Below are 21,053 nucleotides of genomic sequence, written 5' to 3'. Positions count from 1 at the left end.
TTGAAAGCTGTTGGAGTTAATACTGAAACCCAGGAAATACTGTGTTATTTACTGTTCTTGTTCTTTTGATGTCACTTACTGTATTCCATTTTAAATTAAATGTTCAATGTTTGGGGAAAGATTTTCAAAAACAAAGTGTCATTTACATGCCACTGAATGTTGCTATGGCAAGCATTGTAGTTGCCTAGGAAAACTTGTCCCTTGGGTTTCATTCACAAGCTGGCCTTTTAAAAGATAATTGTACTTTCTGGTTACCAAATCCCAAAGTAGAGGTGGGGACTTTTTTTCTATATGCCTAATTAATCCAGTTGTGGCATCTGCATTGGGGTGGGGGGTCATATAATATACCGATTCTGAGGGGCTGTGCCATTAGATACTAGACAGCTGAACTTTCCTTAGTCATGATTTACATGATAGGTCTTGCATTTGTTTTTTAGGAGTTCTCTCAAATGCCAGAGCTCCTATTGCTCAGAACTGTGCTCTGGGGGGGGGGGAGGGATCATACCAGTGGGAAAGAAATTGCTGTCTGGCCCATAACAAAACACTGATCTGCCCAGTAATTGCTAACCCTTGTTTCAGGATAGTTCTAGGCATTTCAGGTAAATTGCATTCCTGTGTCCCTTTGCATGTCCAGCCAGATTAAAGGTCAAGAAGGTTCTGCGCTGAACCATATTGTGGTTTTGTTACAGAGGCAGAAACGAAGACATACAGAGCCTGCCTCAGTCTAGTCACGTCTTTCCCCTTAAATCCTCTGTGTCACAAACAATATTGTGTGTTCTGTCAAACAGTACAGCCTGATCTAATTTCCAAGCTACTTGTTGATTATTCTGCCACTGGGAACATGGCTATGGCTTCTCTATCTTGTGTCAAGGGACCTGTTGCTGTCCTCTGAATTGTTCTTTTCTAGGCTGACACTTTTTCTGGCATGGCTCCTTGGACAGTGCCAGGATTGGAAGAAGTTCAACTAGGGCAGCTTTTCCCACCATGGTATCTTTATCTTTTGTCTGCCTTTTTTAACACAGGTGTTCCAAGCCCAGTAGGCCCCAGGTGGGAAATCCTGTATTACAAACATCTCACATAGGAATGCTGCCCCAGATTCCACATGGAACAAAATCCTGCTCAGCAACTTATTTTGCATTATGATAAATCAGTGAGCAGAAGTATGTGTACGAACAATACAAATAGTGTGAATCTGAAGATGAGAGTTCTCAAGATCCTTAACAACAAAGGATGTAAATTAAAAGGTAAAGAATTTGCAGGTTATACCAAATGTAAAGAGACTTAAAGCCAAGTAGACCTTGAATAGCTACAGAAGTCTCTTTAGTATGTACATATTAGGCACCAAAATGGCTGGGGAAATTGTATGTGTAAAGTAATGCAGAAGGTACTCTAATGTTTGAATTAAATCACTGCCATGATCTCACCTTTATGCAATTCTTACCATCCCACCTTGAAAAGGCTATAATAACACTGGAGAAGCTGTATAGAAATACAATAAAAAAGATCAGTGTTATGAAATGCCTTGCATATAAGAAACTGAAAGACACAAATAGGAGGGAGCTGTGACTGAATAGGGTCTATGTAGTTGTCATGGAACAAGAAATTACCCAGTGGGTAATTCAACATATAGCAGGTTCAAAACAAACAAAATAGTTCTTCAATATCTCTGCAAGTTATGAGGGTCATGCTACACAATATCACATGCTATTGGACAGGATGTTCAGAGCACAAATGTTAATTGTTGGGGCAGAAAAATATAGCCCAAATGGTCAGGGGACTGGAACAATCCCTGTACCAGGAAAGATTTCCACCTTGGGGCTTTTTAGTTTAGGAAAATAGATGGGGGGGGTATATGATAGTGGTTTTAAAATTATGCACGATTTGGGGGAAAGTGTATAGAGAAGTTTTTTCTCTTTCATAATACTAGAACCCAGGGTCATCCAATGAAGCTGAGTGGTATGAAGGACCAGATCGCCACCTCTCAGCAAGCTGTGTGTGTGTGTATTGGGGGGCTCTCTGCTGGCTCTCGCCTGTGTTTATGTGCCATATCTCAGGCCACCCTGGGATCCCAGGAGCTAATGGGCAGCACAAGCTAGCTTCTCCTGGGGATGCAGCCTGCAGGAGAAGACTTTCTCTCTCCGTACCCATGCTCAATCTCTGGAAGCCACCCTGGGGTGTAGAGATGCACTTGGTATTGTTGACTTACCCACCCACGCACCCTCCCTCAGTTGTGGTTATCCTTGCTCTGGACCACAGCATGGGAGGCAAGGGTTAAATGCCTTCTATATATCTGTGTGATCCTTGAAATTATCAGTCCCCCCCCCACACACAGCCCAATGCTATTTGCTTTTGAAAGAAACCTGCACATTAAATGCAAAGGCACTTCTCATGTACTTTTTGGGGCCAGCAATGTAAATAGACTATTCCTGTTTGACTAAAAGTAGTATTTAAAAGTAATCTTAAAACAAAACAAAACAGTATAATTGTCCAGTGTTCTGAAGCACAGCATTGGCTATAAAGTATTCTTCAGGTTTTAGATATATGGAGAAGCTGCTAGCTCTATACAAACGTGACTCATTTTCAGTCTAGATTTCATGTTGCTTGCGACACAGAGAAACACAAGGTAAATATTTTACTAGCTGGTATGGTTGAATTAGCCTTGAAGCTACATAAGGCTAGAAAACCTAACATTTTTCAGAACGGGGGGGAGGGAACATTTGTACTTCTGTCTACTAACAAATAGATAAAATAAAATAAAAAACAATAAAACAAATATAATAATGCATTTGTGAGAATATCTTCAGGAAGCATGCTAGAAGAGAATGAGGTCACTTTTATTTCTACTTCTAAAATATCTCAACTATCTCAGTCTGCAGAATTTTAAAGCACCTTCTGTTTATGCAGTTTTTTCTTTTTTTAAAAAAAATCTGGCAGAGTATATTACTTTGAGGACAAAATTCACATTTTGCGCAGGGTTTTGTGGGTTTCCTTCCCTCAGGTGCTTTCTCTCTGTGAATATGACATATGATAGAGCAAATACTCAGATGATTTCCCATGAATCCTAAATATATTGCCGTGCATAACTCATCCAGTTATATTTTGTAAATAACATCCACCTTTGCCTGAGGAGAAAAGATGTCATTTTACATGAGTTAGAGGAAAAGTTCACCATCACATAGTAGTAAATCAAGCTGCATGAATAAACCCTAACTCTGAGCTCCCCTGGCTGGTGTATCTCACTAAAGAATTACATTCAAAAACCAAACACATTTTGTCCCAGGGTATGGTCTAAAGGCACATCTGGGTCTGGTCAGTGCCTGGATAGATACCATATGCCTAAATTCTGTTGTCAGTGTTGTACAAACCTCCTGTTCAAATGCTACACTTGTCAGAACTTCTTAACTACTAGAGAAGTGGTTTATATTTGGTATCAGAAAAAAAGTTGGGCAATTAACCAGGTAGGCACCTTTTGGAAGTTGTGTTTTAGAACCAGGTGAAAGACTATTACTGGTCAAATAAAACAGCAATAAACTGGAGAAGGAGGGCACTCTTAAGTGAGAGTAACTTCCATAACGGGGGAAATTGCTGCGAAGATCACTTTGACTGGCCATGCTGCGCACAACCCCTCCCTCTGCTATGCTTGTAGTCTTCATCTTGTGTTTAATGGCATACAAATCAGGGTGGCATGTGTTTAATCAGCTACCTTTGACCCCTCAAACTGCTTGATACGGAATAAAAAAGCAAAAAACCCTCACAGGGTAAGAATGTTTTCATTTGAATTGTCTTATGGCTCTTGAGTTTTTTCTTTTTTTTATGCACCAGTATTTTAGATAAGTCACAGAAGAGAAAGGAAAGATAGGCACTATATAGGTTTTTATTTAAAGCCTGGAGATTTAAAAATGCTAAATTAGTTTAAAAGCAGATTACATTGCCCTTTTCAAGATACAACCTAAATCTTTATATTTCTACTTGGCTTGAATAATGCTGTTTGACGTTAATGCAGTCTTGCAGTGGCTTATGTTTAGCAAGGAGAACAGGAGAAAACTGTCATAAATATCTGCTAAGGAATTGATTGGTTACTGAAGTGGAAATGGCTGTGAATTTCTTTGAACCAATATTGAAATGACCATCTACAAAATAAAAAAATGTACTGGTAGCAGGAAAAAAAAATGGAAGCATAATAAAAATAAATAAATTGCATCAGAGGGGTGTGTGAGGACCTTAACTCAGAGTGGCTTCAGTGATGAGTCATATATTTTGTATCTGCAATTGCATTGTGCAGATGAATTTTTTTTTGATGTTTGGCTGGAATTTGTTCCAGAAGCTGGAAATGGCTTGTTTCTAGCCTAGTTCTAGGAAATAGTATTATTTTTGTACATTTGTTTTGGAGAAATGCGGCTTCAAAATTCTTTGAATTTAGGTTGTAAGGGTTGTTTCTCCTGCCCCCTCCCCCCCCCGCTGTGTGAAAGAAGCTTTTTTCTGTATCAGGTGGAAAAACACATGAAAAGAATTCAAATTTAAACTAAAAAAAAATTGCTTTGACCCACCAGCCAAGCTAGCTGGAGATAAAGTTGTGGCATTTTTAATTAAAAGCATGATTTGCTTTCATAAATAGGTAATGCCTAAACCTATAGTAAGGGTTTCTGTGAAATGCCAGTGGAAGCTGTGTATGAGCCAACTGACCATGAAGTGGCCTAATGAGACGGTGGTGTGAGTTGATCTTCATGGCATCTATTTGATATAGGCACCCCAGTTTTGGAATTTCCTCTTCTCTGTAATATAGCTGGTGCCTACTTCGATGCCAGCTGAAAATCTGGTTATTCGCTTAGGCTTTCAGTCGAATCTGATGCCAATGTTAATGGTTTTTAGTTGCCTTGTTTTTAGTAATTGAATTATGAATTTTAAACTGTTTTAGTTGTAACCTACCCTGAAATGGCTGAAAATGGGTAAAATAATGTTTAAAATAAATTAGCGTGTTTTCATTCAAACCACTTTTGCACCACCATTACTGAATCTATTTTGAGTAACATTGCAGTGATACAAATATGGTTTGATGCTTGAGCACATGATGAAAAGTATTGCTCCATGAACTTATTTTGAACTCTACACAGATGTACTTGGCTCACAGCATGCCACTTTGAATATGTCCAATCTATCCATCATGTGAATTCTACTTAGAACAAAATGAAATTTTGTGGTATGGGTTTCATGACCATCTCGAATTTCATAGAATCAACTTCTTTTCATTTTTCTTTTAAAAATATACTTTCAATATGTTTTTCAATATGATTTGATGTGTAAGAAAAATAATTACTTGAACTCTGTGCCCAGGAACAGGGCTGGGGCTTGTTCATATTGAGTGACAGGGGCTTGTCACACACCTTACAATATTCTACTATATATGTATGTGCACATTTTATATTTCTTAAATTAGATAAATATGAATTATTAAAGCTATCTACATTTTTGACACTTACCTAGCATTGGACAGGTATTCTAGTTAAGAAAAGTGTTTTCAGTCCATAATGTGATAATTATATTAATGACTTAATTCTATTCCTACAAGGCCTCTGTTTCTGTGTGGAATAAGGAGATGTTAGTTGACCTTGCTGCTCCCTCTTTTCCCCAGAAGCACCCTAGCTCTCCAGAAAACCTCCCCTGAGGGTTAGGGATCCTGCTGAATTGGGTGGGTGGGCAGGAAGGAGAGCTCCCCCAAAATCTAACAGAGGCAGCATGTTTTAGGATCCAGTATTAAATTTTATGTAGCCAAAATGATCCAGTGAGCTCCAAAGTTCACAAGCCCTGACTTCTCATTAAAATACTTTATTTCATTAAACATTTGTATTGCAATACTCCTGGGAAGAAATGTATTCAGTTTTGGAAGATTGTTTTGTCTGCCCAATCCCCCATATAACAACTCTTTCTTTCTTTTTGTTACAGGCAATTAAAATTAGGGAGCATTGCAATTGCCCAGCTTTGCCTGGAAAGGATCCACGCCTTATTTTCAAACTGAGCGTGCAGCATTTTCTACAAGCGTCCAAAGATGATGAAGGACCAAATGTCACTCATAATGGTATTCACAAAGCAAAGGTGAATCTTCCTTTCATTAAAAAGGAGAAGATGCCTGTACACACTGTAGTTGAAAAAGAACTGTCCAGGTGAAGGCAGAAATACCCCTTGAATTAATTTTACTCAAATGTCCATTACATGGTGCTATGATTTTCTGAAACCTATTTAGGAATTTTGAAATGGCTGAACTGATAGATGGCTATTAACCATGACCACAATCTTGTGTCAATGATGCCCATCCGGAACTCAACTCCTGAATGGACTTGCAGAAGAATGCTTCATATACACAATGGGAAACACACCTGCATATGAGGAACAGTTGCCTTCCTGGAAGAGAAAAGCAAACTGTTGTCTGCATGGGATGTTCGGCGATGCCTCATACACACTGCATGTATAGACAGGCTGTGACAGCAAATCCTCTTGTATGCAGACATGATGGTCTGATTGTCAGAATTGATCCAGCAACAAATGTGTCTTTTCCCAATCATGTTATAATCTCTGCCTTTGTTTCCAGAGGGACTTCCAGTTAAGTATTATTGGGTGTGTGTGTGAGAGAGAGAGGGGGGGGGGAGGGAGAGAGGGAGAGGGGAGGGGGGGAGAGAGAGAGATTAAAACATTGCTTCTGTTTAATTTTCTATATATGGGCAGTTCTTGCAGTGTGGTTTTCAGTTGTATTCCTAGGCTCATGCTGGATGTAGATCCGTCTCTTCTTTGCAGAGAATGAAATAGTCTCCCTTACCTGTGTTATCAGTTTGAGTCTGCTATAAGTTCAGTTAGCTCTGTTCAACTTTATTTAGAAAATAATGATAATTCACTGCCTTTTACAAGAAGCAAGATGCAATAAAGTGACCAATAGGCTAATCAGAATGTCACCTAATAGCTTGACCTGCTCTTGGGATTCACTTCTTTGTACTTCTTAAAAGACAGATTGAATTAACACTTCACTTTAAAACAATCCCAAAGGACTGTGCAGTTAACCTTTCAATGTAACAATATTTGTATGGCTCAAGGCGAAATTTTGCTGGATAACATCTGACATATAGCACTAAGGAGTGTGATAAATTGTTTGCCAGTGTCTCTTAAGTAAATAAGATACCACTTGAAAGGTTAAATTAGTTACAGTAGACTGTGTTCTGGCTAGATCAGTGCTTGAAAACCCAGTGATTGATGCTCAAGGAAACTTGCTGGAGTTGGATGATGTGCTGTGAGGTGCCCACTAGCCATTTAAAAAGCAGCAAGGCATGGGCTGTGCCACTCAAACCACATAGTCCATATACAGTGATGTTGCTCTGGAGTCTAAAGTACATGCTTTAAGGTATTAGTTTATCAGTGTCTCTTACTGGAGCCTAATATTCCGTTGCCCCTTGTTGCCCTTGTAGAGTTTCTGATTTTTACCACATGTACATGTTCTTCTGAATGAATATGTCTGCAGCCCGAGTCTGTCTTGGTTGCCAGAGGGCATTATGCTGTTTCCTAAACGCTGGCATACTTCATTCTGTCCTGACCTTTCTATTGAGTGCAGACTGCTAATATTGTGTATCCTTACTAAAGATATCACAACCTGGGGAAATATTTATTTGATTTATCTCTCTCCCTTCCTCCCAGTAGGAGCCCAGTGGGGGGAAAAACCCTTCTTGCACAATATTCACTCTTTAAGAATGATTGAAATACTTTTTTAAAGTAGTGTTTCAAAGATAATGTTACTATAACTAATTACACTGCTACAAAATTCCCAAGATTCAAAGACACTAATTTTAAGCAATGATAACATTGCTACTGTGCGTGGCTGGATTATTAGACAAGAACTTGATATTGGAAAAATATTTTCAAAAGTTGCGGAATACAAAAGATCTTCAGTTTCTTTGCCAAGCTAGGAGTCTTCCACACGTTAGTCTTGACTCCTCACTTAACTCAAATTCTATCATCTCCTACATGAAGTAAACCAAGAAATGATGAATACTTGAAAGTACACACATGTACGCACACAACTAAGTCATACAGTTTGTTGTTATGTGCCTTCAAGTCAATTACAACAATAGGCGACCCTATGAATCAGTGACCTCCAATAGCATCTGTCATGAAACAGCCTGTTCAGAACTTGTAAGTTCAAGTCTGTGACTTCAATCCATCTCTCGTTTAGCCGCCTTCTTTTTCTACTCCCTTCTGTTTTTCCCAGCATGATTGTCTTTTCTAGTGAATCATGTCTTCTCGTTATGTGTCCAAAGTATGATAACCTCAGTTTCATAGACCCATTGAAATCAATGGACTTAAGTAACAGCAGAATCCTAATTATGTCTACTCAGATGTGTAAGTCCTGTTGAATTCAGTGTACACTGGACTAGGATTGCATCCTTAGTTCTGTCTGCTGAAATCAATGAACAGAACTAAATCCACAGTCCTGGAAGTAAGCCCTACAGAATTCAATAGCCCTGACTTCTGAGTAAACACAGGATTGCAAGCTTGTTACGTTGGGTTCAACCCATACTCAAGAAACAAACTGAAAGAGTTAATTCTTTTAATTAATGCAAACCTTCCAGTTTTCTAAGTCTAGAGCTCAAAAGTAAAATTCAGAACTGGCAGCTATGGATCTTTCATATACTAATCTAGGAAATAAAATTTAAAATAATCAAAATGATAATTCATGATGCCTCTAATCACAGAACCAAAAAGACTGCAGCATTTTGTTAGGCATAAAATAGAGATGGAAACTGAAGCAATCCCCTTGTTTAAGGGCAGAACTATCTTGTCTTGTGAAACAGACCAGCCCCATATTTTCACTTTTAAACTGCCTCTTTGTTTTGATTTCACTGAAAGAAGGCATCCGGTATTGACTGTGGACAGAGTGAACTAACAAGTTTTTAAGTTGCAGTTTGTCTGACTTCAGTTGAAGAACGTGAACCTACTGAATAGTGCCTATCTTATCTTTATTTGGAGGAGGTATTTTCAAGGTTAGCTCTGCTTCTGATTGCTAGATCTGATTCTGTGCATATAATTCCCAAGCTATTTATAGATCAGTATGCAAACCACTGGCAACGGATAAAAGCTCACCTTTACAATTTCCTGTCACTTTATTATTTTTATGGGTAGTGACAGGCGGTGTTTGTTTTTAAGCAGTAAAGCTCAGAAATGTTACTTGGACACTGTCACACAAAGTAAATAGGATACACTGTGATAGTTTCCCCTTCCCCCAGATTGTACAACTTATATATCACTGAGGGCAGACTTCATGTTACAAGTAAATGGCTGTCAAGCACAAAAGGCAACTGAACCCAAAGGCTTTCCTAAAAGGGCAACATTTTTACTTGTTTTTTAAAGGCACTCAACATCCCAGTGAGTTGGTGGCACTACCAAGAATGCCCTGTTCCTACTGTGGGACCTGCCAAACCTCATTTAGTGGGGGACATAAGGATCAGAAACTCAGTTGTTGAAAATAATTGTGTGGGGAGGTACTTACAGAAGAGGAGGCAATCCTTAAGGTGCCTGGGCCCCAAACTATTTACAGTTTTAAAGGTAAGAACCAGAACCTTAGCAAGGGAGCTTTGAAAACAGGTAACCCATGAACAGTGCCAGAATAATGTGCTGTAATTTACCAGTCTTTGCCAACAATCTGACACAGTAGGGCCCTGCTTGTTGGCGTCCCACTTGTTGGTGTTCTGCTAATATGGCGGTGCCAGCGGGGTGATCAGCTGTAGTGTGGGGAGCTCCAGCCACCATGCTCCAGCTGACAGTTACCAGCGGGAGCATGTGAGCTCCCTGTGCTCCAGCTGATTACATGCCACAGCTGACAGGGATCAGCTGGAGTGTGTGGGCTCCCCGCACTACAGCTAATCACATGCTCCAGCTGATCTGTGTCACCGCTGATCGCGGACTACCGCTGATCGCTGTCAGCTGGAGCACGGTGGCTGGAGCTCCCCACGCTACAGCTGATCACGCAATCAGCTGTAGGTTATAATGGGAATGTGTAGGGAGCAAGAGCACAGGAGTGGGGGGAGCTCATGTAAGATGAGGAAAGGCTCAAGTATAGATAAAGGTTTGGATCCAAACAGCATAGTGACTTACACAGAGTGAGGATTTTATCTGTGTCCTGTTTTCCCAAAACAGCCATATGTATCACTTTCCCTCTACAATCCCATGAGAAACACCAGTTTTCTGCAAGGTGAGGACACAATGAGAAGCAAAGATTCAAGCACCATATGATAGCAGCAAGAGCAACTGGCAATTGTTAAATGTGCTGTGTGCTTGACAAACCTGAAAGATCTCCAACAGGCATCCATTTCAGGAGGCAGCCTGGTGTATCTTTTAGCCTTGTGTTTTTAAAATGTCAAGAGGCAGCCACAGAAGCCCACAGAAAGTCATGATTTCCATCCCAAATATCAAATGAAAGTTGGTCACATAGTATTTGTGCCCTTGATTACTTAATTTCTGGGACATCTCTTGTCAGATTCCATTCAGCTTTCTGACTTCCAGTATGGTCCTTCTGCGAGTCCCCCCCTCCAAATAATTCTTTCCTACTCATGTTGCATTGTAGCCTGTTTACCCCATTATCAGATAGTTGCAGCGAACAATGTAGCACTTAGGTGGCCTTTAGCCTTGCTCAAACACTTCCCCTCTCACTGTCTTCTGCATTCAGTTTAAAGCTTGAGGTAATTAAATTTCTCTTTTTCCCTCTAGCAACATTGATCTATATTGGATATTTAGGCTCCAGAGAATCAAAAGCTCTTTATTCCTGCCTGGAATATCTTGCCCTCAGATTTATTCCCTACGTGCATGAAATAAATGAAGAAGGAGTAATGTACTGAAGTCATAGCAGAAAGATTTGTTAACCATGACATGGCAGTTTGACTGTCTTGGCTAGACTCTTTTAACTGATGCGTTGAAGCAGCTTTAGTTTCTAGTTTGGCTTTGGTAAGTGGTCATGAACATCTTCCTTTGGGGCTTTTAAATGGTTTTAAAAGTGAGACTTGGCTTCTGGCATTAAGACTCCCATGTTCAAACAGAGGGCTTCTTGGGGATGTATTGTTTGGGATATAGTATCTTTTTGATGGCTTCTATATTTCTAGGAACCTTTCAGATAATCTTTTGTCAACTGTGAAATTCCTGAAGATGATCTGGGTGCGCAGAATTTTGTGGAGTTGCACAAAAAGAATGAGAAATTAGGGGCCAAAGATGCTATAGCGAGAATTGTAGAAGAGCCTGGCTTTTGACAACTTTCAAATTCTAAATCTATACAATATACAGAGACTTTCTAGGCATGCTCAAGGATGCTTGCATAAGCCAATGAAGCCTTATGTGACATATGCTATGTCAGGCCCAGGCAACCTGTGACCTTCAAATACTGTTGGACTCATCTCAGTTCCCAGGCTGTGGTCTGAAGGCACAAGGCCAGCTCCCTGCTGAAGCAAAGCAGGGTCAGGTCTGGTCATTGCCTGGATGGGAGACAGCTTGGGAACCATATGTAAGCCTCCTTGGGTTTCAATCAGGGAAAGAAAGGTGGGGTATAAATGTAATAAATAAATAAATCTCCCATCGGCCCTAGCCAGCACAGCCAATGGTCATGGATGATGGGAATTAATGGTCCAACAACATCTGGAGGTCCACAGGATTCCTGTCCCTGCCTTATATGATGTAGGGCCTACAAAACCATGCCATGTACTGGGGATGTTTAAGATCTGCTCTTTTTGGTGTGGATATTTTCACAAAGTGTATACCATGTTAAACGCTAAAGGGCACAGAGACATTCTTGATGGTTGCTCCATAGTTATGGACTCCTATTCTCTTAAGTAGTGGGACATTAACGAATGTCAGAGCACTTTTTGGCATGCAGAATAGGATAGGTGAAACTGACCACAGGGGAGGAGGAAGGAGAGGGCAGATTTGATCATTTGCATGCTTATTGAGTTCAGTGGGATTTACTCCTTGCAACCATGCTTAATATGGGTGAAACTGACCTGGGGAAGGAGCAGGGAAGGGAAAGGGGGGGGGAGGAGAGGAGATTAGGTGAATGGGTGGGCACTGGGCAGAGGAAGTCCCTTTTCAAAAGGAAAACATTTTTAACAGTATCATTATTTGGGGGGGGAGTCTGCCCACCTTTTTATTCTACAGTAGTCACATGTAGTCCCCCCCACATTTAAACCAAAGCTGTCCCTGGTCACATTCATGCCAGACATTTAAGCCAAACCCATGCTAGACATTTATTCCAAGTTACACAGTCATGGCTTCCCCAAAAGAATCCTGGAAAGTGTAGTATGTTGAGGGTGCCAAATGTTATTAGGAGACTCTTATTCCTTTGACAGAGCTCCAGTGGCCAGAGTGGCTTAACAATCAGCCCCTCTTCCCAGAGAATTCTGGGAATTATAGTGAAGGGAGTAATGTTGAAATAAATGTCTCGTGTGGATGTGCCTTTCTCCCACTTTAAACAGTCATGGCTTCTCCCAAAGAATCCTGGGAAGTGTAGTTTGTGAAGGGTGCTGAGAGGAGGCACGCTGTTCCCCTCACCGAGTTACAATCCCCGTTTTTTTCTGCAAAGGGGGGATGATATCTGACTGACTATTTTAAGGAACAATCTCCGAGGAAAACCCCTCAAATTATAAAAGTATTCTGAATGAATGCATGTTTGAGTAGCACACAGTAAGATGAATCTATCCATCATACGCATTTAGTGTAAAAACCTATACATGCTTCCCTTTTTATCCATACAGATTCGATCACCATAGCTGGTTTGTCATTTGCTAAATACATGGGCTCAGCTCTCCCATGACCCCAGCTCATCAGTTATCAAGCGAGCAGCCTGTCATAGAAGCTACGCATATCATTTATTACTGTCAGATACCCAGAGAACAGAATCTTCCTAGAGCTCTTATCCTTTGATGGCTTGGAAATAGAATGGCTGGGGAAACCTTGTGCATGAGAATAGGAAGTGCACGGCCTGAAAGCCTGCAGGATTCAGGCCAGAAACAGGGCTGGATACGCTTGATTTGATTTTAGTTTTGCAACTTATTCTGTCATTTAAAACTCACTCTGCATAATGCATCCTGGCTGGTTCTGGAAATTCCTTTAAATGGAAAACCTAACGTATTGCTAACATTTCAATAGATACAGGTTTTGACTCCCAGAATTAGACTTCTGTGATTGAATGACCTGTAATCACAGTGGCTGAAATGAAAGTTGCTTCTGGGAGGCTATGTCTGGATCTATGGAGGGGTCATGCAGTTTGTTGGCTTACCTTATGAATATGTTCCTTGAGATAATTGGGATGCATCATTTGGAGGAAAATGTAACTCTTTGAACTGCCCCTTTGTTAGTACTAATTGTCATGCCCTAAACCCCACGGGTGCCAGGTGCATGCTTCGGACCCAATTCCCCACCCTCGGTAATTGATCCGGAACCCAATTTTTCCCCTTGCCAAGGCTGTGCAACCAACACCAACCCTACAAGGTAGAAGATAGGCTGCCGCCACCCCTTCTACTGGTTCACACTCTGAGCTAGGAGAAACCCAGAGCCCAGACATAGATAAACCAAGGATTCCTAAGAACAAGAGCCAAACAGGCACTCCTTGTCCAGAAGCCTCTGGTAAAGGGAAAACACACTCTTGGTAGTTTGTGGGCAGTGGTCAAGGTGCTGGATACAGAACCAAATTGTTCTCACTCAATGAACACACAAAGGTAAATAGAAGTAGCTTTATTAATAAAATATAAGTGCACAGTTAATAGCAGCAAAACAATTCCTCAAAACCCACATCCAACTAGGGATTTAGGTAAGACATACAAGAGAGTTCAGACACAACCAAAACTTAACAAAACTAACTGACCTATTCTACTTACTTTAAGAGGTGGTAGTTGTAAATCTCATCTCTCCTCAGAGAGACATAAGTAGGGTAGTGAAGGCAGTGGAACCCCACTCAGGTAACCACCCATCTAGATGGAACCCAGGGGAACAAAGACTATGGGTCTCACCCCCTATACTTAAGAACCCCCCCCAGCAACGGTTCACAGTGATTCAGCCAATCAGGGGGCTCTCTAATGAAGCAATTTTCCCCAAACTTCTTAACTTTTTGCGCCTTAGCAGGCCCCCCTCCCTTCCTGATCTCAACTCTTCTCAGGCCCCCTTGACCTTGAGTACCAGGCTTTCAAGAGATAACAGAGATAACCAGGTGCTGCTTCTCCAGCTCTTAATTAGTGGCAGCTGAGAAACGAAACTTAAGTTTTCCACTCACACAGAGGCCCATCTCCTCCCAAGATGAAATCCCCACAATTATCTGCATCTGAGCCATGTTACAATGAAGCATTTTGAACAATGTTACAATTTCATGACACTAATATGTGTATCTTCATTTTTTTGGATATCCATTGTTAGAAGTGCATTTCAAGTTTTGCTAGAATTCTAGATTGAAATTCTAATTTATATATTGATTTAATCATGCAGATCTCTATATACCATATGTGCCCCAAAGTGATTTATTGCAGAATAAGACAAGGTCACATTAGAAAGAAATCTAATACAATTCTTAAACAGTAGCAATGTATTAAAATTGGTGAACTCCAGAGTCACAAAAAGCTTGATAGAAAAGCCCTGAACCAGAAACTTGAACATGGCCCAGAAACAAACTGGCTGCCAGTGAAGTTCACAAGGAATTCGTGTTGTGTGTACTCAAGAACTAGCTCTAAATAGAATTTGAGGTGCTGTATTTTGGTCAAGTTCAAGTTTCCAAACTGTCCAAGGGTAAGCACCACATATAGTGCATTATAGTAGTCAGTATTCAGTTGTTTGAGTATCTGTGATTTTTAGCAGCCATGGTTTCAAATATATTCTCTTTGAACATTGTTGTTGTTATGTGCCTTCAAGTCGATTATGACTTATGGCGACCCTATGAATCAGTGATCTCCAAGAGCATGTGTCATGAGCCACCCTGTTCAGATCTTGTAAGTTCAGGTCTGTGGTTTCCTTTATGGAATCAATCCATCGCTTGTTTGGCCTTCCTCTTTTTCTACTTCCTTCTGTTTTTCCCAGCATTATTGTCTTTTCTAGTGACTTTGAACATTACATTTTAATTATTGCTTTTCTAAGATGCTATGTTATAGTCTTAACTTCAACAATGATTTGCCTATCTGTTCTTGACTGTTTTCATCACTGCCGTCTTTCCCCAGGTGGTTTGTTTAGGTTTTGTGAAAGATTATTTTTTCCTGCTTTTGTGGATGTGGTCAATTATGTGGAACTTCATATGTGCAGAAAACAGTTCATTTGCAAAAGGTTACAATCCAACACAGAGTTAGGGACATCTAGGCCAGCTAAAATCTTAGAAGTTTTGTTTGTGGTTTTCAGTGTAGCCGTTCTCTCTGCTGAAGAGACAATCCTCTATTTTGTTTTTAAAGTGCCCCCCTCTCTCTGTATATACTATATAAAGCAGCTGACTATGTACTTCTCCTTATGACCACATGGCATTCCTTTTTGATTTGAAAAGAGGTTTGTGTGGAAACATATGCACCTCAAGTAAAGAGGTGTTGAAACACATAATTATCACTGAAGTCCCCCTGCGTAACAGAAAAAAGAGATAGGAAAGCATTTTGCTTCCCTTGCAACCTTCCTCTGTCATCAGATAAATAGGAACATTTGAACTGAAGATATTTAGAAAAGTGCAAATGTGGTTCAGGATAACCTGACATCAGAGTTTGGATTGTTCAAATAGTGTAGCCTGCACTTGCCTGGTTTCCCCCCCTCTCCCATGCAGTGAACTAATGATTGGCAAATCATCTTTGATTACCAGACTTCTCAGACCATCACCCTTGCTTGAAATACGCTTTCTTGATGTTCCAGGGTAATGTGCTCTGAGGCACACCTAAACCACTTCACTTACCTTTTTGAGCTTTATTTTCTCTTTCTAAAAGATTTCTGCATGGGGAAGGAGAACTGACCAACTCTGCTTATTGAAGAGTGTTCACCCAGCAAGAGGCCAATGCACTCCCAAACTATTGGGGATTTTCTATTTAGGCTGGTTATGCAGATGGAGAGCTCTTTAAGCATACATTGATAGTTGCTTGAATTTATCAATATACCTTAAGAGATCACTAATGCTGGGAATATTCCTTTTGGAGTCCCTGCATCCCATCAATGCAATGATGCATTATATTCATCCTATAGGAAAAGCAATGTCTCCATTAGGCGCCAGTATTCAATTCTGTGCCTTCTGCCACACGAGACACTCAGATGTTATCCTATTCGTTTGGAACCCTGTGCGGTAGTGTTGCCAGGTTGGAAGCATCCCAAACCCTGAGATTTCAGAAGTGGGCCCCAGTGATGTCACGGGGTGGGGTCCTAGTTATGTCATTCAGCATGATACATTAAGCATTAACCACAGTTGCTTGGAGCATACCACTCAAAGAAAAAAAAATTCTCTGATCGAAAATTAAGATAGACATCTTAGGTAAATGAGGGTATTTCCAGGTCCAGCTAAAATTACGGGATCATTCCTTCTTGCTTGCTTAGGGAGCCTGGGTAGGGAACATTTAATCTAGCTTACTTGCTTCTAGCAAGAAGGATTTAAATGCCCTCAGGCCAGGCCAATCACTAGAAGGCCATTGTAGGAAAAAGGGAGCCTAGTGTTGTGGAGATAGGAGCACTCAGGAGTAAAGATGGATGCCCCTGAAGGCTGCAATTCTAAACACACTTACTAAAGGACTATGTACCATAGAGCTCAACAGGGCTTACTTCAGAGTAGATATTGTTAGGATTGTGCTGTTGGTAAGGCTTGACTAGGGATCCTCTGCAACGATATTGATATCCAAGCAGAGTTGGCAACCCCCTGCCTAGAATGCCCTGCCTGCCTTTTAATGTGGCTTCTCCAAACATCTTTACAAACTTGACCCTGCACTGCAGAGAGAGGTTTGAGAAATGAGTAAGAGTTAGGAAGATTCTCTGTCCTTTCCTGCCTACTCTGTGGGCTGCTATTAACTCACTTTGACAGCCAACCCAATTCTAGTGAATAATAATTGACAGAGAAAACATGCATGGTTTGGTCTACCTTCAGAGGAAGCAGCTTGGGAACAACAGCGATTGAAGCCACACTTCCCAGTATGTGAATTCTCTTCTACCGCTATTGGGCAAGAAACAAACCATCATGCAACCTACAAGGTACATCATCAGTGGGTTGAAGGGAGTTGAGCTGACCACATGGAACCACTGTTGTTGCTTCTATGGATGCAAGGGAGTGAGGTCAGAGGTAAATGAAATGCAAATAGAAAAAGAAAAAAGATAGTGATTATTTCCAAAGTGCAACACCATATCAACCACAACAAGATTCCTATGACTAAGGTAGAAAACTCAGCATCCCACAACCAGTCAGCTTCGTAACCAAAACTAAAAAAAATCCTGGCAGCCAGTCAGCCAAGTTACAGAAATCCCCATGCAGCACAACCCGACCTGGGGGCTATAGTTAGTGCAGAATGCTGCAGCACAATTGTTGACATGAGTGAGACCCTGTCAGCACATAATATTTCTGTTTTGAAATCTGTACTGTATGCCGATTTGCTACTAGACCAAGTTCAAGGCATGGTTTCCGTGTTAAAGGGGCCACATAGTACTTGTTCTGCTCTTGTAAGAAATGAATCCTTAAGTATAGCGGCACCTACACTTTGGAAATCCCTGCCTATTAACATTAGGCAGACTCCTTCATTGTACTCTTCTCAGCACCTGCTAAAAACATTTTTCTTTAGGTAAGTCTACCCAGGCACGTAGACTCTAGTATGGTTTTTATCTGTTTTTAACTCATTGTTGGTTGTATTTTTTTGAATTTTTAAAAATACCTGTCTGTTTTTGCCAATAGCTTTATTGTTTTAATTCCTTCTGTTATTCATTTTGAGTTTTTTTACAATAAAGTGGTATATAAATGTTGTAAAAACACATAAATAAGTTTCAGAGTTGCTGTGGCCCTTGAGTCTGTTTCTACTTTTAGGTGCAGGGGAATTTGCCTTATAGTGACGCAGGCCATTTGGTACCATCTAGCTCAGTACTGATGACATGGACTAGCAATGGCTCTCTAGGCTTCTAGGCAATAGTCTTTCCCACAGAATCATAGGAACTGTAGTTTGTTAAGGGTGGTGGGCACTATAACTGAGGGGAAAACTACACTTCCCAGGATTCTTAATGGGAGGTCTTGTGCATTAAATATGAGTTTGATGTGCTTTAAATGTATTGTGTGGATCTACTTCATAAACTTTGCCTACAAGTAGATCATTTTATTTAAGTTTTTAAAATGGAAATCTGTGACAAAGTTTCCTGGGTGACCATGGGCTACTCACCATCTCTCAGCCTAATCTTCCCCTCAGGGTGAAAGCAACAGAAGGGGACCATGACCACCCCAAGGAAGAAGGGCACACTTAAAATGTAGAGGAAATAATAATGTACAACCATTGTTTGAAATCAGATACTCATAGGGACATAGTATGAACAAAAATTTATATAAGCATGACTGCCAAGAAGTTTATTATTTACACAACCTGTAAAGATATTTATAGTGCAATCCTATGCATATTTACTCAGAAGCAAGTCCCAATGTATTCAATGGGGCCTATTCAAACAGGGAAGTGTGCACAGGACTGCAATATCAAGTGATAAATAATTTCACTCATCCAACCCAAAATTCAGAATCATGCCACTTTAAGCTGTTTTGCAACTGTTTTATAGTTGTTTTTATGGTTACTGGATTTTAAAGGGATTTATTTCTTGTTGTGACCTGCCTTGGTTTCTAATTGGCAACCCTATCACACAGAGATGTTAGAAAGACTCCATATATATACACACACACTGGAGATGTAAAATACATACACCTCCATATAATTTGTTGTCAAAACCAGTTGGTCACTGCTGAACTTTTTTTTTAAAATAAAATCAGTATTAGTTTCCTACCAAATAAAAGCAGTGACACCTAGGTAAGCCCTCTCTAATTGCTTTAAAAATAGGATTGGGATGGGAGGAGAAAGACTTACAATACAAATGCAATCCTTTGCTATGTTCATTCAAAAGCCCCATTAGTTTATAGCACAGTCCTTTTTTTTATTTTATAATTTTTATTCAAATTTTTCCAAAAACAAACAAAACAAAGTCAAAAAAACATAACAATACAACAACAAAAAATGAAAATAAAATAGTTGACTTCCGATTTGTCACAGATCAGCTATAAGTATATAATATACATCAAACCTGTCCCTTAATATATACATACAGAATCCCTTTTCTCCATGGGCTGTCTTAATTAATCGTCAAATCCCAGTATCATCATTTTATTTTGATCTTTCAACAAAAAGTCTAAGAGAGGCTTCCATTCCTTAAGAAATGTATCTGTCGATTTTTCTCTAAGTAAACATGTCAATTTATCCATTTCTACTAAGTCCATTAATTTCAATAGCCATTCTTCCATTGTTGGTGTTGATTCCATTTTCCACTTTTGTGCATATAATAATCTTGCTGCCGTAATCATATATAATATTATTCTTCCATATTTCTTTTCTATTTGTTTATCCATAAAACCCAATAAAAAAAATTCTGGTTTTGACTGAATATTTATCTTTAGAATTTTTTGCATCTTCCTACCTATCTGTGCCCAAAATGATTTTGCCTTTTTACATAACCACCACATATGATAAAATGATCCTTCTTGTTGTTCACATTTCCAACAACCAGTAGAAACATTACTATACATTTTTGACAACTTTTCTGGAGTCATGTACCAACGGTACATCATTTTATAAAAAATTTCTTTAAGATTATAGCATAGTGTAAATTTCAAACCTTTTTTCCACATATTTTCCCATTGATCCATTTGTATATTATAACCAAAATTTTTTGCCCACTACCATACACTCTTTTACTTGTTCTTCCTCCATATCCATTTTCAATAAGAGTTTATACATTTTCGCAATTATATTTTCATCATTTGTACACAGTCCTATTTCAAAATCAGATTTACTTATTTCAAACCCATACATTTTCTTGTCCATTTTATATCTTTCTAACAATTGTAAATAGGCAAACCATTGAAAACTATATCCTTCCTTTGTCAGTTGTTCTCTCTCTTTCATTGTATATTCTCCATGTACATTTTCTAATAGTTCTTGATAAGTTAACCATTTCTCTTTTCCAGCCATTTCTCTTCTATAAAACGCTTCTTGACTTGAGACACATAATGGTATTTTCGAATAAAACCTTGGTTTATATCTATTCCATATTTTCAACAGAGGACGTCTTATAAAATGATTGTTAAAGTCTACATTTACTTTTACTTTGTCATACCATAGATATCCATGCCATCCCCACTTCAAATTATGGCCCTCCAAATCCAATAGTCTTTTATTCCTCCATAAGATCCATTCCTTTATCCAGACTAGACAGCAGGCAGCAAAATAAAGTCTCAGATTTGGTAATCCCAGTCCTCCTCTTTCTTTGGCATCTTGTAGTAATTTAAATTTGACTCTTGGTTTTTTTCCTTGCCATACAAATTTAGAGATATCTTTTTGCCATTGTTTAAAAGGTAAATCAGAGGATATTACAGGTATTGTTTGAAACAAAAACATCATTCTCGGTAATACATTCATTTTTATCACAGATATTCTACCCATTAATGACAGTTGTAGTTTATCCCATCTTAGCAAGTCTTTCTTAATCTCTGTCCATAATTTTTCATAATTATTATGAAACAACTTTGAATTTTTATTTGTCATAATGATACCTAAATATTTCAACTTTTTCTCTATTGTAAAATCTGTCTTGTCCATTAACTCTTTCTGTTCCCTTAAAGTTAAATTTTTCACCAACATCTTTGTTTTTTGATTGTTGATCTTAAATCCTGCTAACGGTCCAAATTCTTTTAATTTGTCCATCAATACATTAATTCCTTCCAAAGGATTTTCTAGTACAATTATCAAATCATCAGCAAATGCTCTCAATTTATATTCTTCTTTTTTTATCTTTAATCCCGAAATTCTTTTATCTTGCCT

General features: G+C 39.4%; 1 protein-coding gene and 1 long non-coding RNA gene across 9 annotated transcripts in view; both read left to right on the top strand.

The window, feature by feature from the left end:
- Positions 1–6,257, top strand: part of OMA1 (OMA1 zinc metallopeptidase) — a 40,689-nt gene extending 34,432 nt beyond the window's left edge. For all 8 annotated transcript variants that reach the window (XM_061633194.1, XM_061633192.1, XM_061633190.1 and 5 more), the window contains one exon: positions 5,941–6,257. In XM_061633194.1, coding sequence (XP_061489178.1) covers positions 5,941–6,162 — 222 coding nt within the window. In that variant the 3' untranslated portion in view covers positions 6,163–6,257. The remainder of the gene's footprint in view (positions 1–5,940) is intronic.
- Positions 6,258–9,991: 3,734 nt separating this feature from the next.
- Positions 9,992–21,053, top strand: part of LOC133387752 (uncharacterized) — a 37,158-nt gene continuing 26,096 nt past the window's right edge. The window contains exon 1 of the long non-coding RNA XR_009763546.1: positions 9,992–10,974. This is a non-coding gene — a long non-coding RNA (uncharacterized LOC133387752). The remainder of the gene's footprint in view (positions 10,975–21,053) is intronic.

Source organism: Rhineura floridana, chromosome 6 (genome assembly GCF_030035675.1).
Source record: "Rhineura floridana isolate rRhiFlo1 chromosome 6, rRhiFlo1.hap2, whole genome shotgun sequence".
In the NCBI taxonomy this organism is placed as follows: Eukaryota; Metazoa; Chordata; class Lepidosauria; order Squamata; family Rhineuridae; genus Rhineura; species Rhineura floridana.
This window is presented reverse-complemented; position numbering and strand designations above follow the sequence as displayed.